This window comes from Branchiostoma lanceolatum, chromosome 5, assembly GCF_035083965.1.
Source record: "Branchiostoma lanceolatum isolate klBraLanc5 chromosome 5, klBraLanc5.hap2, whole genome shotgun sequence".
In the NCBI taxonomy this organism is placed as follows: domain Eukaryota; kingdom Metazoa; phylum Chordata; class Leptocardii; order Amphioxiformes; family Branchiostomatidae; genus Branchiostoma; species Branchiostoma lanceolatum.
This window is the reverse complement of record NC_089726.1, coordinates 10,247,788-10,275,501: the sequence shown is the minus strand read 5'-3', so window position 1 is coordinate 10,275,501 and position 27,714 is coordinate 10,247,788. Positions and strand designations below refer to the sequence as shown.

Below are 27,714 nucleotides of genomic sequence, written 5' to 3'. Positions count from 1 at the left end.
TTTTTTCCTAGTTTCTGCCAACTTAAGTATAGACTAGAGTTCTAAGCATTTCGAGGTCTCAAGAAGACCTACCAACCTACATGTAATACCAAGTATCAAGACAATCCATCCAGGCATTCTTGAGTTACTGTGTTTACAGACGGAAGGACACACACACACACACACACACACACACACACACACACACACACACACACACACACACACACACACACACACACACACACACACACACACACACACACACACACTGACCAAAACATAACCTTCTAATAATGGGACTAGTCGAGTAGACACACACTCCCCCAGAAATGTGTCCTGTTGGTCTCTAGCTAGTAAACACTGGCAGAGAGTCCATGAATGGATAGGTAGTTTAGCACAGTATGAGCCTGAAATGAACACATCAGAAACATTACTGTAACAGTGCAAAGAAATCATGGAAACTTGCTTTCATTGAATCTCGGGATGATTTGTTGCAACCAGTCATCTTGCGAAATATTACTACTTGACTGTGCACTCAAATGAAGTCGCACGTATCCAGAGTTTCTGAGTTTAACCAAATCATCAGCAGAATCATTTCAACAATGAGGGATAATGGTTGGGCATACAAAAATGTATATTATATACTAGACTAATTTCAAAAAGGTTTTGCCTGGCACTTCGTAATCAAGATAAATTCTGTCTCATCATAGAACTTAATTTTAAAAACTTGGTGTTGCTCGAAATATTTCTTGAGCACATACATTTTGCATGAACACAACTGCCAGGTGAAAGATTAATTTTGACTACACATTTGCTTGATTTTCCCTTAAAGTCTACAATGCAAAACATTTGGTGGTTGATGCAAATTAGAGAGTCTAAAGTATCTGCATCACAAGACTGATTGCTCCAAGGCAGACAGGCAATCCCAGGTTGAGCTTCGACTGACGCAAAGCAACACAGGGGTCATTACTTCTACACTGTTGACTGAGCAGGAGTATTTGTACTTCGTTATTCCACTGAACCGGGGGCATCAGGGAGAGATGGAATAAGCCGTGCAACTACCCAGCAACAATTGGCAGTCACCTCTAATCCTTGACCTTCTGGTTGGAAGTCTAGAGTAAAGCTTACTGAGGCATGATGGAGGTTAAGGCTGATGCCAGCTGTGGTGAGGAAAGGTTAACAAGCACATTGTCATGTCTAACATTTGGGAAAATTTGTACTACATAAACTAGAATTATGATAATGGTAAGAGATGCACAAGGAGTGAATTTGATTGCCTTTTAGACATCGAAAATTAGTACATGTATGTTTGTAACTTTTCTCTTTGTTGTTCTAAAATAAACAATATTTAGTTGTTAATGAGTAAGAAAGATGTGTATGAAAGAGTCCAAAAAGAATTTGAAGTTGAAAATCTAAAAAGAGTATTACGCATACAGAAATTGCCAAAATGAACCCGAAGTAAAGGTCGCTCCAACAGTTTTTTCATGTTAATCCCCATAGTCTCTACATGTTATTCTCCTGGCACAGGGTGATCATAGTAACCAGGTACCACATCCCGCGTTTCGTGGAGAGTGGCTCAAGTGGAGCACAAACAGAATCAACTGTGTAAGTGACAGAAAGCCTGGCTTTTTTCCAAACCCAGTCCTTCTCTCATGGATTTAATGAAAAGCAAACTACGTCAGCTGTTTAAGTGACAGAAAGGCTGGCTTTCTTCCAGAGCCAGTTCTTTTCGCCTGGATTTTAACAAAAGTATTGAATTTGCTAACTTGTGCTAAGAATAACTCAACTCATCCTTCTGGCTGGAGGATGGCATCCACAAATGATGCCGGCTTTCATTCCCGCTGAGGAAAAGTTGTAGGTCTCAGAGTACATCACATCAAATAACGTTCTGTCTGAATGCACTCTGAATGTCTAGCTCTTCACAACTTTCCTATCAGTTTATTTGTTCAACCGATCAGAGGAAAGCCATTGAGTTGGACGAGAGTTTACAGTTAGGTGTGGCTGGAACTACAGGACTTGGCCTACTGTTCTATATAGATATTGCTCCAACATTTCCAACTTGTATTAACCAGGTGGCTTCTCTCTTTGGGCCAATTCACTCTATTTTCTTTGTCTTTCTCATGCACCCGAAAAACTAATAACTATCATCATGAAATTAGTTTTCTGGCACAACAAATGTGACACAGGTACAACACGATGGATTACAAGTTAGAATATTATAAATGACATAAGCTGCTGTTTTACATAGGCAAGTGAGAGAGAGAGAAGGGCATAATGGGTAACGCTAGGAAGACATGTCATCAACAGGGTTGCTATCAAAAAATTGTGTCCTAAGACACATAGGGGTAAAAAAACACAAATATTTGTATGGATGATTTGTTGCTTTAGTCACGTCAACGATGCTTCTCCACTTCTTGCAGTGTCACAATGACACGGCAGATTTGTTCTATTCCGACCACATTCCTTTGGGTGAACCTGCACAGCTGATGAGCTTGGGGAAACCCCCGCCACATTTCCTGTACGTTACTGACCAAGCAGGATGTTTTCCCTTAAAGTTAAGAAAGGTTATCGTGTGTTGGAGGGGGTATAGTGAAGGGCAAAAACTAGAATGACGTACCAATTGAGAAGAAGATAAAAACGCGAGGAATTAACCGTGAAAATATACTGATATACTCCACGCAGTGTACCGCATCAGTATCTGATGGGCCTAACACTTATCAATGATTAAATTGCCGACCAGAACGAAGTCATTTGGAGGGATAAGTAGTTGCAGAAGCTGACACAGACGAAGTTCATTTCAGTCATTTCCTGGTGTTTTGGTAACCCTTCACTCCAGCCCAGGCAGTATTATCACGGTTGATAAAGTTGGAAGCCCGCCATGCTCGGCCCACGCTTACTTTGACTAACCAGGAAATCACGACATGTCTGCCGATCCTATTTCCGATCAATCTCTGAGTAACTCGAGTAGATGTTATATAAACCCCTTAATTAAAGATCTTAGTCTCCAAAGTTTCACCACTAGAGAGGTCGTACTACAAAAGTTCCTTAGGTTTCGGAACCATGGCTTTCCTCCAACGGTCGGTGTTACTCGTGGTCGTGGCGATGTTGTTGACCGTGAACTTGGCCGACAGCAAGTGGTTCCGTTTTCGCACCCGCAGGAGGAGCGAAGAGAGCCGCGGAGCCTCCAGAGAAGACCAGCCCGATCAAGACGACAGTCGACTGGACACGCTGGAGGAAATGTGAGCGTTGTTTTCCTGGCCTGGAGTGCAGCCTTTGTAGCTTTGGTCCGCTTCCAGTGGTCGCTTGTCACGAACAGTAGAAGCTAACACGGCTGGACTCCAGGCTATGACTTTCCTACTTCATACAGATGATATAGTGATAACACCGATGTTCTCGTTCAAGGTTCAAGTGATAACACATGGTGATATGTTTGTCGGCTTGATGTTGATCTTTCCACGGAATTTACCTTTTCTGTCTATAAGGTCACTTTGATAGCGTAAAACAAAAACAGTAAAAAGCACAGTGAACATTGAAACTTAACACGTATTGGCTATTATACAAAGTAGAGACAGGGAACCCCAAAAGAGAGGGTCATGTACAAATATCCTTGAATTTAGTCTTCGGTCAGAAATTGTTGCTTACTGTTTCTTCCTGCAATCCCTGAAGGATTGAGAAGCAACAGAAGCAGATTAACGAACTGGAGACCGGAAACAAACTTCTCGAAGTCCGAGTGGACCTGCAGGCAGACAAGATCAAGAACCTGGAGAGAGATCGAGGTAGGTTTGACCTCTAGAACAGTAGCACAGGCTGAGATTATATTGTGACACTAAGTACGTGCATAAAGTGAACGTCAGCTGCATGTATACACGTATGCCATCGCTAACAAGTGACAAAGGTGTACATTACGCCAAATAGTAGTTACTCGAGCAACTGGATATGATTTTGGAAACGGTCAGACGTTTCAAGTAGCATCCACTACTTTTCGTCACTGTGACAAGACAAGTTATCTATGAACCTCGTTAGACACTTTGAAATTTTAGGTCGTAGCTCTAGTGGAATGGTGTGAAGCACACAAAAACATGCAAAACATTTTCTGAGTTCTTCGCAGTTAAAGGTGTCAAATATGAAGTCATATGATCAAGTCGAGCACGCGGGAACCATTTCAAAACCATTCATAAAATACATTTTTGGGGGAGACCTGTTATTTCACAGCTCTCTTCTTTTTAGATTTTCTACAAGACATCAAAGATGAGATCATGGACCTGGCACAAGATGTGGGAGATCTTAAAAAGGACAAGGACAACTTGAAGAACACAGTAGACAGCCAGAATGAAGACATCGTGGCCTTGCAGAAGGAGTTGGCGGGGCTGGCGGACTGCTGCTCGGGTGGGTCCGGGGATGACGTCTCCTTCCTTCCGCTGGAGAATTCGAAGAGATTCATCGGTGACAGGCGGGGAGTTGTACCGAAGTAAACAATTAAAGAAAACATGTAGTACAGACCTACGAAAGAAGGACGATAGATCGATATATAAGACATTCCACATCGTTTTGAGATTTAAGTTTTCGTTAGCCTCCATAGCAGGCTCTCTGTACCTTTTTGGGGGCTTATAATACACTTTTTGCATGGACTTCTTTTTGTACTGGGTCGTTTGTGCAGCCAGTCCGTAATCATTATCAGAGAGCCTGCTATGGAGGCTCTTCCACTGAACCTTCAGTGGTTACTGGGGATATTAATTAACGCGAGGAACCGCCACGAGTTAGAAACGGATCAGTAGTGACTGCAAGGAAAAGGGCATATATTCATATAGTAAACCTAATCCTAATTCATTGTACACAAATCAAGAGGCAATAAGACAACACTGTCTTCTTTTGGCAATACAGGTGTCATATTCATCATTGTAATTTTTCTTTATTACAGCAATAATAAAAGTCATAAAACATGTTCTGATAACCTTTGCATTACTTGAAGCAATAGCCATTCACAATCATACATAATCAACTTAGTCTTCAAACATGACATAAGTAGCTGGAGATGAGTGCTATACTCATCCTGACATAATTGACAAAAAAGTGTCTGTTTCTCCAGCAAAATGTATCCTGGGCAAAATAGCGTCAAGCAAGAATACATGGAACTCAATCATATTCATTTCACCTAGTCCAATTCTAGGGTAAAAGTTTATTTCTATTAAGGGCTTGAACAGGTATTTGTTTCCAGTCGTTACCATTGGTCTTTCCTTCTACAGCTATCTCCAGACTTAACACCAGGACTGGTGTACTTGTATTCCAGTTACCATTCCTGACAATGTTTATATACATGTGGAAGTACATCTATGTAATTGTTTTCTGGCAAAACATAACTAAAGATTTAACAAATAGGATCATATAATATTTCTTTCAGAGCAATGTGTAGAGTTACATTTACAGGTGCAACAATTAAGCAAATAACATGGAATCACATTCATTTCTTAAGAACTTATTCTTACAGAACTTAGCAGGAATACCAGCTTAGCATTATCTGTACAATTATGATAACTGAAATATCAGAACATATCGTCTGAAGCGACTTGCAGATATGTTTGTATCTACTGGAGATATGCTCTATGGAAAGTTTCTTCCAAGGCCAAGTAGTGCAAATTTAACGAAATAAACTAAAAATAATGTTCTGACAGAAGGTAGAAAATTGATGAACAAACTACACATGGCTGCGTAATGGGCCATCTCGACAAATAATTATCAAAGGGTTTGGACAAGATAAAGTTCAGTTGCACATCATTCAAAATTACCAAATTGCTGTAGAGTTACTTTGGCTGGAATACAAGACATTTTTCAAAAGCCTCAAAGCTTGATTGTACTGAATCAAGAATGATTTCCACCCATGAATACGGTTACCGTAATTCCATCAGGTAAGTCACTGGATTACAAAGTACTTACGACAAGTGTTTTTACCTTGCCACCACATCGATGACCATCTGTCACCTTCCTCATGGCAACGGTGATAACATACTTCATTCACAGCAACAGCTAATTACTGCAGTGCGGAGTAAAACCAGTCATAATTGCAGAGGGAGGTGACAGATGGTGACCGAAATGCTTGGTTGTGTAAAAAAAACTTTGTGATCCAAGAATGATTTTAAATCTAGACACCTGGCAATATACAATTTCAAACATTCAAGAAATACTCTTCTTCTATTGTCTTTTCTAAAGCATCCATCTTTTGGATTGCCAATTTGGGTATAAGTTTGTGCTTTTATTCTGAGATTTCAAAGCCATGCCAGCTTAGCTTCATTGTAGAGTCAACATCATCATCATGAAGAATACATACATGTAGATGTCCATAATTTGAACATTTAGCTATCACGTTTTTACAAAGCATCAATCTAACAACAGTTAGCACATAACATAAGGAATGCATTCACAAAAGGCTTTAAGACGAAAGAAAGTGGCGGCCAATACAATATTTTAGCACAAAGATTTCAACAGTTACCATACCAGCCATTCTATCCATATATATCAAATGTCTTCAATGATTGCACCTTTTCTTTAACTACATTCTGGCTCAGACTTAAACTTTCACTGATAAGTGGTCTTCTGAACTTGTTTTTCTCGCGACAGAGCACACTACACTACAGGTACATGTACATGTACAAGTATTTTCAATAATTGTTAAGTTTTGACATCATGGTAAATTTGTTTTCACAGGTGATCAGACATGAAAATTACTTGTTTGTACAATGACCTCCACATGCCACAGTGCAAAGCTTACGAATGAGCTCAAGAATTTGCAGCTAAAAGTAACTTACTCTGGAATCATTCAGCTATACAGAAGTCTTCATCAAACAATCTGCACAATACTTCTCAATCTCAAGTAGGAATCATTTCATGTGGGTGTTAGAATTTGATTCCCTATCGATGTGTTTTGCTACTGTGTTGTTGTCTTTCTGAGCTCAGCTCTTATGACAAAACTAAGAACCTGAAGGCACTACATGCAAACATACTCCTTGGCAAAAAAAGCTTGGACATTTCCCCTTATTCAGAACAAATGAGCATATATATCAATGGTAGTGCTAGAGCACTTGAGAATTCTGTTCAAGAAGCAGTTCTAGTAACACTTGATGGATACAGACTTCTCTGTACCCTTCATTATGTCTACATACTAAATCTGTGATGTTCAGTGTTCAGTGCACACTAATGCTGCATTGTACAACGTCTGGCACCCACATCATTGTCAAACCACAACCCCCTTCTACTGTATAGAAAACAGCACTGGTGACATTTCAGTGCAATCATACGGGATGGTCAATCCAATTATCAGGCAATATTTATTCTTAGTTTTGTTTTCAATGTTTTTCTATTACACATTTTGGCTAGAAGTTGAATGCATAGGGGTGAGCTGTATTTTGCTACTAAGGAGTTCCCTATTTAAGCCTTAAAGAGGTTTAAAGTTGGTGTCCAGCGTTTTGAGTGCTGTGACACACTTGGTGAGAAGCGCGTACGTGTCCCTGGCAGCCTTGATCTTGGCGTCGGCGTGTCGGACCAAACTGTCCTGGAATGTCAGAACCCGCTGATGGTGGAAGTTCTTCAACTGGAAGGGAAGGAAATACTGTACATATGAGGAGAGCCACATCTTGAGCACGTAAAATAACCCACCTCAATTAATCGAAAAGAGTAGGCCTGGGGTCTTTCCCAGCACAATAAGAACCGTTTCAAGTTCATCATAGAAAAACATTTCAAAATATTCAGAAACGGTTTGCAACTTCAGAGAGCAGTCTAATGACTTACTTCTTTCTCTGCTGCCTTCGAGATGTCTTCAAACTCCTTCTCAGCTTTGTCCCTTGCTGCCTCTGCCTACAGACACAGACATACGGTACACTTTCCTTAAAACAGCTCATGCACATGTACAGAACACCACACATTCTGATTTCCCTCATATTCATTTCTAGATACTGAGACTTCTTTGTGACAATTCATCTATGAGCCTAATGATATCCCACATTTCCAATGAAAATACTGTATGAGTAGAAGCTACATGTACTACCTGCATAAAATGGTTAAAATACTGTACTTACAATACATTCCCAAACTACCTACAGATCTTTTTTTAAAATCAGGATCATTCATTAAACATTTTTCCGAACAAACCATATTGCTTAATGTGAACATTTGTACAAAATGTACATGTACGTATTATCCTAATGAAGTACAAAATGTAGTGCACTCACCATTTGTCTCTTCTGTGGCTTGGCCTTCTCTACAGCTTTTGTGGCTGCCTCAAATTCCATCATCTTACACGTTCTCCTGTACAGCATTTCCTGTCACATCAGGGGCAAAACAGTTCAATAACTTAGTCTAACTCTACATGTACATGTAAACTGTCATTCACTTCAGGATCACAAGATGGCACTTCTGACAACTATCTGATACATCTGCATCAACAATAATCAATGGAAATGATCTGAAATTTAGGTTACAAAGAGAAAGTGGAGGGATTGTAAGTCTTTAAGTGAACTCTGTCCTAAAGGAAATACACTTACAAATAAAACTACAAACTCTGTTCTTGAAAATATTTCCCCCAACAATGGCACACAAGCAGTAACAAGATAGAACAAATTTTTTCCTAGAGTGAAAGCTACATGTATATCTACCGTTCCAAAATTTATCTAGTTGCTTGAGCAACTGTTACCTTGCGTATCTTATTTCCTGGATGTCTAAACTTCATTGAAGTAATAAGTTATATCTACAAATGTATTTGACTAAGGAAGATGGCCACACACCTTTTCTGCTTCCAGGTATCGTGAGTAAAGATCTAAGGAGAAGCCTAAGGTGTTCTCATCATTAACTGCCATCACCTCCAGGCCTTGCTGCAAGGACAGGGAAGAAGATACAAGTCATGATCTACAACCATCTACATATGTAATGCTTCAAATATACCACATATGGAATGGTGCATACCTTTGCATCTTCTAATCCTTCTGAAAACTGTGTGAAAAGTCTGTAAAACAAGAAAATTTGCGGTTAAGGAAAATGCATCCTTTAAAGGTACATAATGGAAAGCAAAGCATTCCAATGAAATGATTCAACACACTCATGATCATACACAGCCCTTACTTGTTGACTACTACATCAGCGCCCTCTTGTAGTTGTCCTCCTAAGTGCAGAGCTGTAGACAGATGGGACAACCCAACAGCTACCCCTGCAGGGACAGTTTAAATTTTACTGTCAGTTGTATTTAATACACGTAAAACATATTTACTATTAGCTGAGAGCACAATAAAGAGTTGAGTCCTAAACACAACAAAACTCTTGTATTAGGATTCTCTTTACATTCATGATCATTCAAAAGCACTAATCACACAAAAAATTGGAGAGAAATATTTACTCACTCTGTTCTCCATAGACAATCTTCATATAATTCTGAAAATAAGAAGAGAAGATGTTAACAATCCTTCATCACAGCACCATTGTCTGCTATGTATGGTATAAAAGTCTTCTTCTGATACTACATGATTTACATGTTTCAAAGCTGCAAGTTGCTATATTGATTGCAACAAAGACAAGACTTCCTGAGACTAGCCAGTTCTTATGTTATGTTAGCTTCTGTTATGTTATGAATAACACCCACCTCTTTTGCTTCCTTCATTTGTAGAGAAACCTCGTTAACCGTGTCTCTTTCCTTCTGGAAAAACTCATTGACATCCTGAAACAGACAGACGACAGACAAATGACCCAACAATTCAGCACGGACTTAAAACCAAAAATGTCTGTCTTCTGGACCCCTACCACCTTGTTTCAACCGCGAACTAAAAACTATCGCAAACACTTTATTTTCTCCCTACTTCACAATCACAGCAAAGTTTAATTCATTTATAGTATATGTATAATACAAATAACGCAATAGTAATTTCTTTTCTTTGAAGTTTTGAATGTACATCAATATCTTTTCACTCTGTGGTATTTTTTTCTACACATCAAGAAACATTTTTATTTGCATTAACCAAAGCAGAGGAAGACTACTATCTGGCACATACATTTTAAGTTCTGCAAGCAATTCTTACCACCGACAACAATAGTTACATGGGTACACAAACAATGCTTTACATCAAAGTTTCATCTACATAAACTTTTGATGATAAAGCCTTTAAAAAAACCTTATCTACTATACAACGTCTACAGTCTTAAGTTACCGGCATGTTTTTAGGGACCATCTACACATAGGCAGCAGGAAAGGGAAAAGAAGCAGGAAGCAGTTAGCACTGAGGAACAACACCGAGTCACAAACACAATCATCATTGTACAAGTAGTGAATGTGCAGTTATGAAGCAATAAGACAGGGTGAAAATTCCTAACTAACAGAAAGGTACCATTCTTCCTCCGATGTATCAAAATCACAATGCATCTGAACAACATGTTTAACTCTTGGAATGAAATATTGGTTCTTCTGTCAAACTACTAGTGAATGGTCTGTAACTTTTGTGGATGATAACTGGTATCGCACAATTTCTGATACCTCTATAATACTCAACTTTGTTCTGTGACCAGAAAGGGCAACTGTTAACAATATTACTGTGTTGACAGTTAACAATCAGTGCTATCTGAAAATGTTACCCCTTGGAAACAATGTTCACTACAGAGCACTATCAGTAAAAGGTAGGAAAGACAGAATCACCTACAACACATGAACATGATGCTCTGATGAATGCACAGAATCAGTCTGCAAGTGTTTGCCATGCCGTCCAACCATCTTCCCCCTAACTTTGAAGTGAACCTTTAGCAGTAAAGTGCCATATCTCACCTTGTGTCCCCCTTTTCTTGCCTCGCCCAAAGACTTGGATAGATTACTGAAGATGCTCTTCTTCAACTTGGCTCTTGTGGGAGCCTAGCAGAAGGAAAAGAAATATAAATAAACTCATATACATGTACAATGGAGTCCACTACAAATTAATTGGTCAAAAACGAGACAACAATCATTTCAATTCTTAAGTGTAAAACAGCAAATCAGAAAAGGCAGTTGGTCATAAGGCCAGTCAGAGGTCTGGTTGAAAGATAGCCATGGCAACTCTTGGGGAGCGTATTTTGCCTTATACATTATAGCCCCCACACTATCTTTCCACGACTTTTGTGAGGGCTATAATGTACAGCCTATTAAAGGCTCCATGGAAAATATGGCCTCAAAGAGTGACCACTCATGACTGGTTGAAAGTTTGGTAAGTCAACCTCTTGTGTTTGGAACCGATCAACGTTACAACAAGAGAATCAATATAATTACATGTATGTACGATTTAATGAAATCAGTCCTCACCTCCCTCACTGTCAAGAACTTAGTAATGGATTCATCCTGACCCAGTATGGGGTGGGTGACTACCAGCTGTAAGTACCTGCAATACAACAGCAAGAATGTGAGCACTGTTTGTAGTACAATGTACAAATGTAGAAGACTCACCAGCTGCAGGGTAGACCTACTACACAGAGCCGCTTAAACTATGGTGTGAAGACTACTGCCCACCCCTAAGTCACAGTAGCAGTCTAATCAAATACTGGATATTACTACATAAAAAGTCCTTTGAACTAAAGGGTACACACAAATATACATGAATCAGATATACTCACTTCTCCAGACTTCTGCAGTCCTTCTCAAACTCATCCCCAACCACCAACTTAATGTCATTACCTGTACAGAACAGAGCAGAACAGAAGAAACATTGAAGATATTTGTTTGTATCAGAAATCTATGAAATAGTAACTAAATAATATCCCATGATTTACCAAGAAATGATGCACAGTAGAAAGACAAATGCTTTGATTCTTCATGTTGTTCAAAGGAGCTTTGAATGTACCATAGGATCAAGAACCAGTAACATATGCATGTATAGTACAATGCACATGTAACAGAAGCAAGGTGTGTGCTATTTGGAGTAAAAACGTTCAATGCATCACTGCACATCTTTTGCAGGTAGAACTCTCTGTCAACCTGACCTTAACATCAGATGTGACTAAGGCCAGACCCATGTATTTATTCAGCATTAACATGAGTGCTGAACCTGCTAGACTCCAGGGTGCAAGTCTAACAACAGCGCCATTAATTAGCAGACTTCAAAGGCAGATTTTACCCCCTTCAATGACTGATCACTTCTGTCATTATTCATGACATAAGTACTGCTTTCTCCCTTACTGATGATTGAAGACTGCTGTTTGGGAAGGAATGTGGAACTCAAACAGCAGGAATCTCAATTACTGAATTCTCTGTGTTCCAATCTGTAGATGGCAATGGCAGCAATTTATGTTTGAATGTCTCAATATTATCAATACAAATTAACTTATTATCAAGTGACATTACAAATAAAAACAATTTGATCATGCTGTGAAGGTCTATACAAGCTTATTACTTGAAATACTATCATATAACTTGTATTATTCAACAGAAAAATCAATTTATCATAACTTTTCACTGAAAGGGACAAACATTTTAGCTTTTGTTACATCAAACATTATCATCATCCTCTGCTAAGTTTAATTCAAACATGTACTTCACCCGTTGTTATTAGTAGAATTTTCATAAATAAGAGGGTATAAATCAAAAAATCAAATTTTACATGAAAGTAACTATCAAAATTTTTACAAGTTTAGGAAACAACAAGCACAATTAGCAAGTGGAGTCTGATTTCATCTTTCCTGTTGGAAAGATGCCATCAAGTTCATTAGAGCTTTTCTGCTGTGACAATATCCAAGTTTGTGTTTAACCAGACCGGTCCTTTGTAGGTGTGTGTGTTCTCCATAGGTGGTTCAGCAAACCTAACCAGCATTCTTCTCAACCGGCGCAGAAACACCGCCACAATCCCCCTCCGTTTATGCTTCCCATTAAGCGACAACAAGCATACGTTCAGAGCTATTGAGCGTCACTTGACCGGGACGGAACAGCCCGGTTCACGTACGGGGCAGAATGACAGCAAACTGTCTTTACACACCGCTGTCAAACATAAACAGTTTTGACTAGGATCAAACAAGAGTAAACAAACCACTTTGTACCTCAGCCAACAGTTCTATTGCTTTCACCTTGACACGAACCGGGTAGAAAACAAAGTCTTTGCAGCTTAACTCCTGAACATGATAAATCTTTATAGGAACTTACCAAACACGCAACAGGTGTTGGGACTCTTTAATCATATTTGACATACATCATAGAATAACTTATGCCTATTTGCATACCTTGTAAAGGTAATAGGTGAACGTGTAAAGAGGAGTGTTCATGCGAGCCAACATTGATCAAAGCTTGAGTGACCACAAAAGAAATTGTTAACTAACAACATCACCTCACAGGGATGGCATGCTGGCAAATATAGAATATGGCAAGACAGAATGCACACACAGACAACCAAGGGACCCAAAACAACATGCAACGAAAACAACAACTTTGGGGATGAATGAGAAACAAGAAAGGGGGGAAAAAGCACTGAAGACATCAAAAAGACAAAAATATTTTGTCCACGATGACAGAATACAAAAGAAGAAAATATAGTAAAAATGAGTAATAGAAAAAGAATTCTTAAATGGCAAAAGGCACTTAGCAAAGAAAAATAGCAAGAGAGCAAGTTGGTACTACAATGTTGTTAAACTCTCATCATGATGATTTACACAATTGAAGAAAAATCAAATAAATTTTGTGAAGCTTGCATTTATAACAAGCGTCTCTGGAAAGTAAAAAGAAATTGAGAAGTTTACATGTACATTGAACAAGTTGCTGTTTAGTTAAAAATTCTAACTCCTCTCCTTTTTAAGTCTCAATTCAAGAGGAAGTCATGAATGTAATAAAACATTTCTGGTGGAGCAAAGACAATCTTAACCCGGTGATTGTAATACAAAGGGGGTCCAAAATCTATTTAAATGTTTCCTGAACTTTTAAATGGCCTAAATCTTTGCCTGTATACAAAGAACATTTTCTGCACCAATCAACACAGCCAGTCAAGGTCATGGTGTAAACCTGATATGAACAATACTTGTAACTTCAAGGTTAGGGAGTGTGCAAGATGGGAACGCTGATAATACAGGTCTGTAAGAGGAAGAGGAGAAAGAAGAGGAGAAACAATACAGAGATGGGAGAAGAGCAATCATAACACATCAAACCCAAGCAAAATCATCCTCTTATCAAGATACAACTGTTATTACCTTCTTCATCATCAGATCCATGTCTTTTCTTGTTGCCTTAGGAGGAATGTGAGAGGCTGGGATTAGACAGGGATGATTCAGAGCTTATTCCCAAGATTTCTGTGTGAAGATCTGAAATCATTTACTGCGATAATAGAGTCAGCATTCTGATTTTGCAATCAATTTAAGATTAGATGAAAAAAGTCATCTATGTCATAGTGCATTTCTAACAGTTGGAACACAACAGTCAAGCACACAGTTACACAGTCTCACACTCCAATCCAGATTAGGCACAATAAAACAGCAACAAACACAGAGAGGACAAGTCAAACATCATATTAGAAAGAGAACACAAAACACACAGCAGACTTGACAGACACTTGGTTAGTGTGTGAGACACAAAGGTTTGTCACCTATTTTGTTATCAGACAATGTCCGGTAAAAAACAAGGCCTTGATTGAAACTTGAATGGAAGGTTGTGTAATCCAAACCATTACTACGGAATTAAAACTACCAAATTTGAAGAAGGTGCAATTAAATTTCTCTATGATTAATACTATTGTTTTGAAACATGTAGTTAGGGGAGGGGGTAAAGACTACGGAAACATATCAAGTGTTCTTACCCAGTTGCTTTTTTGACCTTGCCTCTGCACTCTGGGCAGTTGTGGAGGGTTTGGGAGGCAGTGGAGGTACCTGCAGGGCAATGTACACATGTCAGAAGTGGTCATTAGGACTAACTATACATGTTGTACACAACAAGTGAAACATCTTGCCCTTTCTAACTACACAAGTTGAGGGGTGTGTCTGGATATCAAGTGTGAGGAATTTTTGGTCAACATTATGAAGAGTCCCTAATGCTTTTTCTTGAGGGAGATGCCTAAGCTAAGCATTGGGGAAGGTCTTGGCTTCGCTTCACAAGGAAAGATATACTCTTTTAAATTTAAGGGCATTGTCCACATCTGGCACAAGCTCGTTGGCTGACAAAGCCGATAGGATGACACCAAAACACATTTGGAAGTGTTTTTTTCTTTGATATCAATGTCACTTCGGAAAGTATCCATCGAAAGGGAACTGCATTTTCCCCAGCATTTCCAAACAATTATGACTTTACTGGGAAACTAGAACTGACCTTAAAAAACAGAAATCAAAGACTGACAGGTACACATAACCAGGCATTTTTGTTTACGGCAGGCTTTAGAACACCTGTCAGTTACAGACTGTTGTCTACAGTCTGTTGTCTATCATAGAGGCTAAGTGTTTGTGCATGCAGCTTCAGTCGGTAACAAACATCAACCATCATGCATCTTCAGACATACATGTACCGCCTGTTGTTTTGCAGTGTACACCTTTTCAACCCCACAAGGGAGAGCCCTATATTCCTACACCACTATGTTCCAAAGTTCCAATGTTCCGACACCCCTATGTCAGGGCTTGAGTTAGGGGGTGTCGGAACATCACCACTCAAAACAGAACAACATCTTCAAATTTTTTTGTCCTCAGTCTTTGTCTTCCTGTGCTGTGCATATCTCTTTCATTGCTCATTTGATTTTTTAGATATGGGCCATATATGCATTGAAATGGGATTCAGAACCATTTTTGGATCTACTTGGCTGTGAGACTTACAATTAAAAAAATACAACAACATCTTCAAATCTTCATCCTTAGTCTTTGTCTTCCTGTGCTGTGTATATGTATATTTCTTTTATTGTTCATTCGGTTTTTAGATATCGGCCACTGAAATGGAATTCAGAACCATTTTGGGACCCCCTTGGCTGTGAGACTTACAATGATTCCTCCGATGTCGTTCTGTGTGATGAGACAGTGCTCCAGCCACTCGAAGTCCTCGTACTGTCGCACCACCTTGTACTCTTCACTCTCTGACTTGATCTGCACAAAAACAGGGCAACACAAATGTGTCAATCAGAATACAAAGCTGCAGAAAACAGGGAAACAAAAATATGTCAATCAGGGAGGGACACTAACCTCTGTAAGATTAAATCTTCTTTGGCACCATAATTTAAAAAAAAAGCCTGTCTACAGATAGGATCAAATTCTTCACACATGAACTGATGATGAATTATGCAAATGTATTCTAAGTAAAAATGGGTCTGTATTTTTTTAACGCATTAAGCACTAAATGAACGAGGAGATATTTTTCTGTCTGACTGCTCTGCTTCTTAACAAATAATATTATCCTAAGGTACATTAGAATGTACATGCATGACATATACATTGTGAGTGTTGTTTGTTACTTTACTGGGTGTTTTGGTTGTCAACCTTTTAAACTGTAACCATACAACAGGACTGCATACTGTAAATAGTCTAGTTCCTACAAAACAGTCCTCTTGGGTGGTCAACTTTCAACCAACTCAATGTTTCAAATGTACCTTTTAAGGGGACAGATCTTAAACAATTACAGCTTTCATGGAGTAACTGGCATACACATCTTATTTCCTCAGCAAACTGCCTTGTCTTATTCTCCTTCCTTCAGGTGAGGTTAAACAGGCACAGACAACATTGATATTGGGTAATGTTACTAGTAAGACAACCTGACATGTTTTTTCTTGTGGTGTTTGAGTGCATATAGGGTTAGTGCTCCCTTAGGGCCTATAACAATCATTCAGTCATTCTCATCTGTTCTACAATTACAACAAATTTGTAGGTACAATTTTATAATGATGTTGTTAGTGCTTGATAAGTGTACCTAAATCTGTATTGAATGTGTTTATGACTCATGCTTACATAACATCCATATATAGATATAGCAGCAATGACTTATGTCAGAGTTAATAATAACTTAACCTGATTTCTCTAAAGACCTTAGGAAAATGGGTCGAAAACAACATCTCCAAACTGATGTCAGAGAACTGTGGTTCAGGTTTTGGTGTGTGAACATCATCCCACTATGTCAAAGCACAGAGTATTTACACACACATGACATGTATATACAAAGGCATAGTGTTACACACAATAAGAAACAGAGCAATGACGTTTTAAAAAATGGGCAAACCAACATTCTAGTTGACACTTGCAAATGTTCTGTCCTAGACTGTACAATATCATCATGACATGCTGGTTTAGTACGCTCTTACCACAAATAATCAGTGCCAAACAAAGTTACAACAATGTATAAATGATACTTCCCTTCCAAAAGCTTATTTCAAGGGGGAAATCTTAAAACATTTACTTTGTGGCCACTTTGAACATGCCCATAAACCACTCAACCCATACTTTTCTTTCATTTAGCAAGCAGTCACATCAGCTATTTCATGTTTACATGTGGCTTCTTGGAATTCAGGTCACTGTTAACAAACAGTTCATTCGGACTCATCATAGAAACATACTCCAGAAGAATTGAGGTATCAATACCAAGAAAAAACAAGTTGTCCTAAAAAGAACGGTTTGTTCCCAGGCTCAAAAAGACCCCCTTGGGTTCATGTTGACAAGTGTGGGCATATAAATAGCATCAACTTTAGACTACGAGTTACTTTTGCACTATCGGCTGCTACACCGAGTAGGTGGTCTGTTTGCTTCATCATCGTTGTACTGCAGGCAAACGTAAGTACATGTACATCTTAACTTTTACAATTGGGTGCATAAGGTAGGGTAATATTATGTATCTCTTATGAATCTTATACATGTAGTTTTCATCCTTGCTCTCCAATGCTACGATAACTGACCCCATTTGTTTTCAAACTTGGTTAAAATGTCACAGAGAAAAGTCTGTAAATCATAAGAGATTCAAAGAATTAGAATTTGTCTCAAAAGTCCAAAATTTTATTTTCATCTTGTACATCATACTACATGTATGTATGCTTTAAAACCTTTCATTGTGTTTGTCACTCCAACAAGTGGTCGGGATCAATCAAGAAGTATTCATGTATATGTAGAGCGATCAATTGCAACAGAAAACAGTGCTGGTCAGTGTACGCCGACTCATTATGTTTTTGTATTGGGCCAACTAAGATTCAAAGAAATCATTTCCTTTGAACCTCAAGCGTACCACTGCGTTTGCCTGTTTCTCTTAAACATGTCAACACCAAAATACTATGGCAGACGGCGTCCTTGTTTTTAGCATCACTACAAAGTCATAGAATACTGGCCGGGCGGCTGTGGGCGTGTTCTTTGATATGCATGTAAAGAGTTTGTACAAACACTGCCGACCTGTTATGTATCCAAACATAAAGGGGAGCGGCCAAACAGTTTACATGTTGCTGGTCTACAAGACGTTTTCAATGGTCCATTAGTTTTACCGTAGAAATTCAATTGAAGAAGGGGAAACCACGTCACATTCAGCAGGGGTTACCACATGTATCCTTGGACACTGTTCCCACCAAACATTCCAAATTGGAAAATCAAGTCTCTGTAACCCCCCTCCAATCCTTCCAACAACTTGGGTGAACACACACAAAGCCAGACAATGTAGCTGTTTTAGTTGGCCAGCTGTACATTTTAAGGTCTGCTGGTTAGTGACAATGATACCACAAGGCCTCTGGATTTCCATTTTGAAGAGGATTCAGAGATCCATTGCCCTGCTATGTAAACTGTAGAAGCCTTCCATTAAAATCATCAGACAGATAAAGTCAACTTTCAAATTGTTCCCTTTTAAATAACCTTGGATACGTCAACTTTCAAATTGTTCCCTTTTAAATAACCTTGGATAAAGACATCATTGTAACATTTAATCATACTTTAAAAAGGTACATTGTTGATTTACATTTAAAAGACTAAGCCTAGAGAATTTTGAGAGGATGTGAATGAACATGTCATACATAATTCAGGATGCTCTGGAGAGGAACATCTCTACTTACAGGGCTGAGTTCAAATGTAGGTCCCTTCCTACAAATTTGCATTACCTACCACATGCATAGCCTGGGGGCAGAACTGATATGTGTACTGGAAAATAGAAGTCTATGCAAAGAGTCAGCCCTTTCTTACCTATAAATAGCTGTATTTTTCTAGGAAAAGACTAATGGGATTCATCCCTTTATGGACTGCAGCATCCCCCAGAAATATTGAAAATATTATCTAAAAATAAATTTTTAATATTTACTTTGTAAACCTTCAATGTCATGATGGTTGTAGTTAGTTAAGTGTAAAAAAATTTTCCTAGATTTTAAATGCTACCCTGAGGTGACAGGTATCATTTGAGAAATCATAATCTCCTTAAAGAAGTGAGGTGTGCACCTAAATCACAGGTTCTCATCAAACCATTCCTCACCAGTGATGTAACAAAGGCGTTCTGTGGGTGGTTTTTCCCACAGGAGGTTGGCCAAGTGTAAAAGGGAAACCAGCCCAAGAGGAGGAAGTAACGTATCGAGTAACGCCCCACACTCTGAATCTGGGACCCCGGGTTCAAGGTGAGGAAGTGTCAGACTGGAGTTGAACCAATAGCATGTAAAACAGCCCTTTGTGGGGGGATTAAACCTGACAGGAAAGAAGTGAGCTAGTCAGGATATTGGACATGGGCAATACATCCAGAACAGACAGATGGTTTCCATCAACTGGGCCGAAACTATCAGCAATGAAAGGCTATTTGTCCTGCAATAGGTCTGAGGGTTCCCAACACTGTTGGATAACAAGAATCTAGATTGGAACACATCAAGAGCAGATAGACTCTATCTATTCCTCTTTTCATTGTGTTGTCAATCTTATTGGTCAGTTTGCTTCATGGGCAAAGCCCACTTTCCACAAAAAGCCATCATGAACAACCTTTGAGGGAACAAAATTGATTTTGTATGACCCTTGATCTTATAATTGGAATATGATACAAGATGCAAAAGTATGATTTACAGTGTAATGATGTTCTTTGTCTATGAACATTTGGTTGTTCTAGCAGAAAGGGGATGTAACCAAATCTCAGCCTGTTATTGGACACCATAGATGTGATGTTGATGAGATCTTGACATCTGCAGCTTCATCCTACAATGTTTAATCAATAAAACAAGATCATAAAAACAGTCTGGGGTCTCGGGGCAATCTAGTAATCTTTGAAGTAGCCCCTGTTTGGGGCCCAGTCAGCAGCATCTTCCATGATTTGATTTGATTTGATCTTATTTATTTGGCTGTAAAAAAAGAACAATATTCAATGATAAAGTGTGATGTTCATAGTTGATGAGGACCTTGACTTCAGATGCTGAATTGCTGATTACTATTAAATACACGCATACAGTATTGCGGTCTTCATGACATTGCTCACTGTGTGCTGGGAAACAGATAACACACACTCAAGATGGTTCTGCCTTCATGTTCAATACTGCATCATCAACTTAAGTTGTTTGGCTGATGTTTAGACTAGAGTCTGCAGACATGCTGATGAAGGTTAGACATCCAGGTAATAAGATATGATATGCAAGGTAACAGTTACTCAAGAAACTGGATGAAATATGGAAATGGTCAGACGTTTCAGACAGCATCTGCTGTCTTTCGTCAGTGACTAAACGAGTACCTGGGGAGTCTACAGACTTTATGATCTCAGACTCACACTAGTGACAGAGCTTCTAAATGGTAGTCATTTTGCTTTATTGCTGAGAGAAACATGGCCGGGGAATGAATCTCTAAGCAATGTACCTCACAGCCACATCTCTTGTCCCAGAAATCACTTGCCATTTCTTCTAATCCTTTAACGGCTTGAAGCTTTCTGCTAACACTCATCTCAAATGGAACATTGTGTTGAGTTGGGTTAGATTTCTCCATTCCAGCAGAGTTCTCCATTTGGGCCAAACGGTAATGGTGCCATGTTGCTTTGATGTGGGGGTGATCTATGTTGTGTTACTGTCTGCATGTAGGTCAGTATAGATACTATCTGTCCTTGAGCTCTCAGTTACAGTCTGCAGTATACAGATGGGAATCTACCTTCCTCTTCTAGACTAGGGATTAACCATGTAAATTTGATATCATTGCATTACCTAAACCTGACCAGCACTGTCCATGGCATTACATGCCTTTAGGTTCCAGACTGGACATTACAGATGTCCTCCTGGACGACCCATTGTGGTGAAAATAATTTGACTCCTGAGATCTAGGTAAATGTACATATACTGGGCATGGGGACAAAATAAGTAGAAAAAGTCAAATAGTAAAATAATTTTAAAAATATTTCTTTAATAAAGTATGAGAAAGACCCTGGAGCATTAGCTTTGCATACATGTGGAAATTTACAGCAGTAATTACTGAACCTCAGGAAATCCTCCGGAGCTCTATACCTTCAAGTGCTGCAGGAGAGATTACTACAGTCAGAGGGATGACCTAGTGGAATTAACATGATATTGGCAGAGGTTGTTTCTGAGATTTGACCTTTGTACAGATGGATGATGTAAAATTGCGGGTTTCCCAGGATTCTGAGTTATGTACAATGCCACGTGTTCCAAATATGTAATAAAAAGCAAACCAAAAATAAATACAAAATCAAATCATGCACTTTAAAATCTATTCAAAATGTTATTCTATGATATCTTTAAAGCGTTATTTGATGATATTTGATCTTTGATACAGTCTTTCATAATTGTTTATACTGCATGTTAAACCATGTTCCAGGACGGCTTGATGTGAATGTCATTAGGAGAGGTAGGAGGTACTCTTCTGAATAACAGGTGGTAATAGGTACCTAAATCTCTATACTGAGTACAGATATTCATCTAGCACACATCCTTTAATTACACCAATTAGATGTTATTCCTTTATGACCTGCAGGTCAGGCAAGTTTTTGTCTATCAGGCCTATCAACATTCAGTTTTCTGGTCTGCTGTACAAGTAGGCTGCTTGTCCTTATAAGGACCTGGGGACATCACCTGTTTGTTTTTGGAGTGTCACACTCTAAGCTGGGGGACATCCAAAGGGATTGAACATAAACAAATATGTATTCATGAAAGGTACCCTAGCCTAGGGCCCTACAGGTCTAATCCTTATGGAGAAAAGTTGATGGTATGTTGACACTTTGTAAATCAAACCTGCCTTCCACAAAATGTCTTCCACCTATTGCCGTTTATGTCTTATTTGCCTTTGAGATTCTAAACTTGCATTCAGTTTGTATATAACAGCTCTATATTTGATAGGACCTATAGAAATATAGTCACTTGCACTGAACTACATTTTCATAGAATACTTACCTGTGGTGGTTGGGGTGTTTGGCCCAGAACCAAGAGGTCCTGGGTTCAAATCCCCTGACATACCCCCATGCTGTACCCTTGGTAAAAGCAAAACGAATCTCCTCACTCCACCCAGGTGTAACAATGGATACCTAACTTTATTTAGACTTAGAGAGGTGAAAGGTGGTGGAAGGTTCTGCCTTCAAATACGTGCCCTAGACACAGTGGATATCCATCCACTGCCCATACGCCTCTAAAAGGATATGGGCCTACCTTTACCTTTTACCTTTTACACACATGAACATTGTAGAGAAGCCAACATTTGGTACCTGTCCTGTGTCTTGTATAAGTCGTGTGAGGTCCAGCTTGATCTAATATTCTGTGGTGCACTGAGGAGTTAGGGGCTCAGCCTAGCTTCTAACAGTAATAGGTACACATCAGTCTTTCCTGGTACAGATTACCTTTCAGAAGAACTGGATACCCTGGAGTTAGGGAGCTGGACTGACAAGATATAAATAGCACAGATATCTTCTGGCTGCCTTCCAACCCGGGGTTTAAAAAGTCTCTTTTTATCCTACTTGTTTCAGGGTTGCTTCAGCACAGTAATCATACGCTAAACACTGGGGTTAACTTTAACTTTCAGTCTGCTAAGTGTAACAACTGGTTCAGCTTGCTACTTTCATCTTCACGGTAGGATAATATGTTCAACATACAGACTGTGCAAAATGAATGCAAACAGTATGAAAAAAAGTTCTGACCAATGCAAATAAAGTTCTGACCAATCATGCTGTCAGATAAAGAGGAAGAAGGTAAAAGCTCACCTTTGCGGTCTTCAAGCTGTATTTCACCACCTCCCCATCCTTGGCTGCATCTGTCACCTTAACTGTGAAGACGGGTTCAAACGGTTTGGGTGGAAGGGTGGGTTCTGGCAGTCCGCTGGATTCTGGCGTGTCTTGGTCGGCCTCTGGAGAGTCCGAGACATCAGCTGTTCCATTGGTGTTGGTTTCGTCTGTGGCATTGTCCTGAAAACATATGTTTCAGCGAGAAATTTAATGTGCTGTGCTGTTAGAATACTGGTTTTGATACACCTTTCTTATGCTTTATAAAATACATTATAATTTGCAATACATAAAACCATAAATACATGTTATTTCTGGTAAGCTAACACTGATATATGACAGAAGCCACATCCCTACCATAATACAATGTACTAGTAGTGTATCAAAGTTTCTCAGAGGCTTATGTCTCTGTCATAATCACAAATCACACAGGCACAGACCTGCTGGAGGTCTAACTTAGAACAATATTTTTACTTTATCTGATCAACAATTTTTCTTCTTATAACTTAATGTCTTTCTGCTTATCATGTCAACTTCCTTGCGAAAAATATCATTTTCCCATTTTCAGAGACAACATAATTATTAGGACTGTAGAGTAAATGTGCCTCTAGGGCTCCATTTATTAGAATGAACAATGTAGATGACCTTTAAAGTACATACAGACTTGGATAAGATGCAATAGAAGTCAGCACAAATAACTGTCAGTAGAATATAAGCCACTCCAAATACAGGTGTTTTACAAAGATAAGGCATCACCACTTTGTACATACTTCCATTTTATCACTTACATGTAAGTGCTGCCCTCAACATCCAGTGAAGGATTCGTGTACAAATCACAATATTGAAGCATCTCATCACGGCCTGAAGGTTTAACTAATCTAAAGAAACATGCTCCTGAAGATACTCAAATTTCAATTTCAGAAATGTTACATTCGCCCTGAAGAATTTCCTGCACTCTCTTTGTACCAAAAGCAATCAATAGACACAAGTTACGTGTGGTACCAGGCAATGCTAACGGCCACTTTTCTTCGTAACTTTTATCATCTAGCTGTCATATTTTCTAGTTTCTGTTTTTCTCATTTGCTCCGATCAATGAGAATGTGTGAGATCTTGGCACTGGTGAGTGACATTTGCTCTCTGAGAGATAAACAACTGGTAATGATTATGCACTAATGCCTCCTTCATCCCCAAATCTCTGGAGACAGTGAAATCAATGACACTGCAGTCTACTGGAGACACTCATTGGCATTGTATGCAAGAGACACTGATGCCATCATTTGGTAACAAATTTCAAAGGTAATGGGACTAAAAATACATGTACATCAGTCTTAGGCTAATTCTACTGTCTCGTGTGATATCTGACCTAGCCACTGGCTTGTCTGTCTCAATGCACATTACCTTAAATCTTCTACTTCACAATCAGAAGGGGTCATGACTTGCCTTGTAGGTAGTTTTTGTTCTTGACAGATAAAGATGATGCCCTATGATCATGAGGCGTTACAATAGAAAGCATCAAGGGAAATTATACACTAAAAATTGAGATCAGTAGTTTTTTTTTCATATCAAAAAGTCATACGATAAACATATTTCAAAGGAGATCACAAACTTTTGTTTCTCCCACCGACATATTCTAAACCAATTTTTCTGCATGGGGGGGGGGGGGGGAGACATAAAATGATTCCTCCTTTTTGACATGAATTATATAACGTGAATCTAACCTCACGGTTATATGTCACGGGCCATTCAGTGTAATACTAACAGAACCAGCTGCTGCAGTTGCACATTCTATACATATGTAAAGATACAAATAGTCAAAACAGCATTTAAGTTGAAATCATCATTTTAGTAGACTATGTCTCTCCTTTCACTATACTTGAGAAGGAGATTTTTTTACAGTTTGACAAGATGTACATTTACATCTGTAGCTGACAACTAACAGTCTCATCCTTATTAGTAGTCAGAGGACAGCCTAGTCTGTGTTTTATCTGCAGTTCTCAGGTGGCAGTGCTGCCATGGGGGATTACCTGTCTAGTGAAACCCTGATATCCATAAGCAGCAAACCTCCAGGCTCACTTCTGGGACCACTGCTGATCAATTCTATAGGACAGTTCCATCCATCAAAACTCTCAAAGTTCCTTAACACCTAAAGCCAGGGGTACATATGATACCTGAGTAGCTTCTGCGCATTGACTAAATTCTTTTTTACAACATACATGTTACTTGTATGCTGTGAAACTGAGATGCCAGTGATAGATCATTTGAGATGTTGTCTTTCCTGAAAAAAAAAGAGGAAATTTGTCAACTGCTCAAGAAGCCTTGCCAGCCACCGATTATGGCATTATTTTTGTGCTTCTTTACACTCAATAATTAATGTGACTAATATCATAATCTTAATAGTAATTTTTTCAAGCATTAGACTAGTTACCTTGCTTTTTAAAAATCATGTTCTGTCACACTAGAAAAGAAGCAAGCATTGTTACCCTGCCACATACATGAAAATGTCTTGCTTATCTCTTGTGAGTATGATTCTAGCACTACCCAGCACTATGTTCTGTGATGCAGTGTTATTCATAACAGTGTCTGGGTCTATCACATCCCTCGCAGTTTGAAGTCTGGAATGAGCCTGTAATGCACAGCCCTGCCATATAAAAAGGACATTGTCATAAATCGTCTTTTGAAGCCTCATATCCTGTGTGTGTGTCTGTGACCTGACGGGGACAGTACATTGTGTATTTAATATGCAAATTTCAAGGCTGCAAGTCAAAGTTTCACCTTACTAATGCCGATAATGTATATACATTTGTACCTTACAACAAAAGCTACAGATACAATGTATGTGACTGCAGATATCACGAGGAAATAAAAATAGATCATCAAGAATGATACAATTATCTACCAACTTGCCATTTGCTCTTCTGATGGTTATGAAATTAAGAGAACATCTGGACATACACAGAAGAAGCAAAATCTAGAAGAGGATATGATCATAACATAACATCTGAATTTGATGACTGTGATACTGATAGGAATCATTACATAAATCCTCTTGATGGTATATGTAAATATATATACATACACAAATAAATAAACATAAATATGTAGTGATGTGAGTTAGAGCATTTGAGAAAGAGGAGTATCACTTGAACTGAAGAAAACATTTGTATCCTTGTATGTCACTAGCAAGTTCAATAAGACACATTCCGACAATGAAGGGTGATACATCAAATCTAGAATTAATTTAAAGCTGTATCATTGATCATAAATAATCCCTCCAAGATACAAATTGACTGAATTGAAATTACTATGCTCAAGGTTATCTACAGAAGGTACTGCAGCAGCTACAATGTGAATATCGGATGTGTTCTGCAGGGACTTGATAAAGCCCAATATGGCCTTGAGCTTCATCTTTCTTCTATCTGTAGACGACAAATGACTGTTATCAGATATGGGGCTTGGGGATAATGACTACAAATAATGGCTTCAGGCTCTGCAGGCATGTAATATTTATCTAACTGCTTCACTACTATTGTACAATATTTATGTGACTGAGTGCAAGTCAGATATATAGTGATTGTGGAAGTACAATTTCACAGGGACAGGAAATTGGTTCAAAATCAAACCAATGATATTGAAATCTGTCAAAAGAACAGTACATCATAGTATTTATTGTTAATCATTTTATGCATAAACAACAAATTGAGTCCTTTAGTAGGGCAGCAAAATGACCTTTCCTCAGTTATAAAGCTAATATCATTGAACATTTTGTTGATACTAGATAGTAAACTATATAAAATATCCATCTGCAAATACACTATAATCAAATGTGAATGATTATGCATCACCTCTAGGGGCCCCACCCCATAAGCTTGTTAGACTATCCTAATGAGGATTAATAATCTGAATGCTATAGTATTATATGTTGCATGATGTTAACATTTAATTGATATTTTTAAGTATTCAAAATCAAGATTTCATATACTTGCATTGTTAAATTTCTTGAAAGACCCTGAGTTGAAAAGTGTCAGATGAAGGACACCTCAAGTTGAACTGATACCGTTATATTGAAAAATCTTTCACACTTGATTTGAAGGCAATTATGTTCATGTTAACTTCTTCTATTCACTATATCATTTGGCATACACACAGGTTAGAAACTAGGACTTGTAGTTTATAAACTGGTAATCTTACGATTGTATTTTGTGTACTGGATTGGGCTTGTCAACCAAATGTCCACGTAGTGTAAAATATAGGAAGTTGGTCAGCAGGAAGGGTGGGAGGGGGGCGGTCACGAGACGCGAAAGGAAACTGCAAACAAACAAACAAGAAACCATTCTATCACACCTCCAGGCTTGTCTAGACATGGTAATGGAAAGGTTGCTGTGGAAATGTTAGTTTGACACAGTCTCGGGTCTCCAGAAGCGAGAATAATAGAGATAATCTTGATGTAAATCTTACCATTTTGCTGGATGTCAGTCGGCTGGTTACGTCCTGATCCTCCCCTTCCTGCGCAATGACCGACCGATATAGGACAACACTGCGCATGGGACTGTACCATTTGGGAAACTTCAAGCAGATGTGGGGATGGGACGGTGGCGAGTCACGGAAAATGTTTCGATTTTTCGTCCCAGCATTTGCTTGGTGGGATTTTAGGAAAGTATAAGTAAGACACT

General features: G+C 38.8%; 3 protein-coding genes across 12 annotated transcripts in view; 2 read left to right on the top strand and 1 right to left on the bottom strand.

Moving 5' to 3' along the window:
* The first annotated feature begins 66 nt into the window (after nt 1-66).
* On the top strand, nt 67-4,924 carry LOC136434994 (uncharacterized). Its single transcript, XM_066428150.1, has 4 exons — nt 67-1,587; nt 3,141-3,221; nt 3,649-3,758; nt 4,210-4,924. Exons 1-4 carry the CDS (start codon nt 1,490-1,492, stop codon nt 4,452-4,454), a joined length of 534 nt encoding a protein of 177 aa, XP_066284247.1. The 5' UTR covers nt 67-1,489; the 3' UTR covers nt 4,455-4,924.
* LOC136434991 (sorting nexin-5-like) lies at nt 4,847-27,650 on the bottom strand. 4 transcript variants are annotated; one of them, XM_066428143.1, is made up of 17 exons: nt 27,500-27,647; nt 23,027-23,227; nt 15,904-16,005; nt 14,742-14,811; nt 14,140-14,175; nt 11,587-11,647; nt 11,279-11,354; nt 10,772-10,855; nt 10,164-10,184; nt 9,602-9,676; nt 9,363-9,393; nt 9,088-9,172; nt 8,932-8,971; nt 8,754-8,840; nt 8,202-8,291; nt 7,762-7,827; nt 4,847-7,564 (listed from the first exon to the last, which is right to left on the bottom strand). In XM_066428143.1, exons 1-17 carry the CDS (start codon nt 27,584-27,586, stop codon nt 7,409-7,411), a joined length of 1,368 nt encoding a protein of 455 aa, XP_066284240.1. In that variant the 5' UTR covers nt 27,587-27,647; the 3' UTR covers nt 4,847-7,408. The 4 variants fall into 4 exon arrangements, with proteins under 4 accessions (XP_066284240.1, XP_066284242.1, XP_066284241.1 ...); XM_066428145.1 differs by lacking the exon at nt 14,140-14,175 and having other exon boundaries at nt 27,500-27,650; XM_066428144.1 differs by lacking the exon at nt 10,164-10,184 and having other exon boundaries at nt 27,500-27,630.
* The window catches only part of LOC136434985 (inter-alpha-trypsin inhibitor heavy chain H3-like), a 40,960-nt gene continuing 30,818 nt past the window's right edge, over nt 17,573-27,714 (top strand). For 3 of the 7 annotated variants that reach the window (XM_066428131.1, XM_066428132.1, XM_066428130.1), the window contains exon 1: nt 21,647-21,710. In XM_066428131.1, coding sequence (XP_066284228.1) covers nt 21,670-21,710 — 41 coding nt within the window. In that variant the 5' untranslated portion in view covers nt 21,647-21,669. Of the gene's footprint in view, nt 17,677-19,382; nt 19,479-21,646; nt 21,711-27,714 lie in introns of those variants that run through there. The other 4 variants (XM_066428138.1, XM_066428134.1, XM_066428133.1 and 1 more) reach the window with 4 other exon arrangements.

Bases quoted from the DNA above. Each gene is read 5' to 3' on its own strand.
- LOC136434991 (XM_066428143.1), bottom strand. From the start codon at position 27,586: ATGCGCAGTGTTGTCCTATATCGGTCGGTCATTGCGCAGGAAGGGGAG. The intron at 9,677-10,163 runs GTAACTTAAGAC...TGTCTGTTTCAG, and splicing joins TGGTCCCTAAAAACATGCCG to GATGTCAATGAGTTTTTCCA. The intron at 7,565-7,761 runs GTAAGTCATTAG...CTTCCCTTCCAG, and splicing joins CGAAGGCAGCAGAGAAAGAA to TTGAAGAACTTCCACCATCA.
- LOC136434994 (XM_066428150.1), top strand. From the start codon at position 1,490: ATGTTATTCTCCTGGCACAGGGTGATCATAGTAACCAGGTACCACATC. The intron at 3,222-3,648 runs GTGAGCGTTGTT...CAATCCCTGAAG, and splicing joins CTGGACACGCTGGAGGAAAT to GATTGAGAAGCAACAGAAGC. The intron at 3,759-4,209 runs GTAGGTTTGACC...TCTTCTTTTTAG, and splicing joins GAACCTGGAGAGAGATCGAG to ATTTTCTACAAGACATCAAA.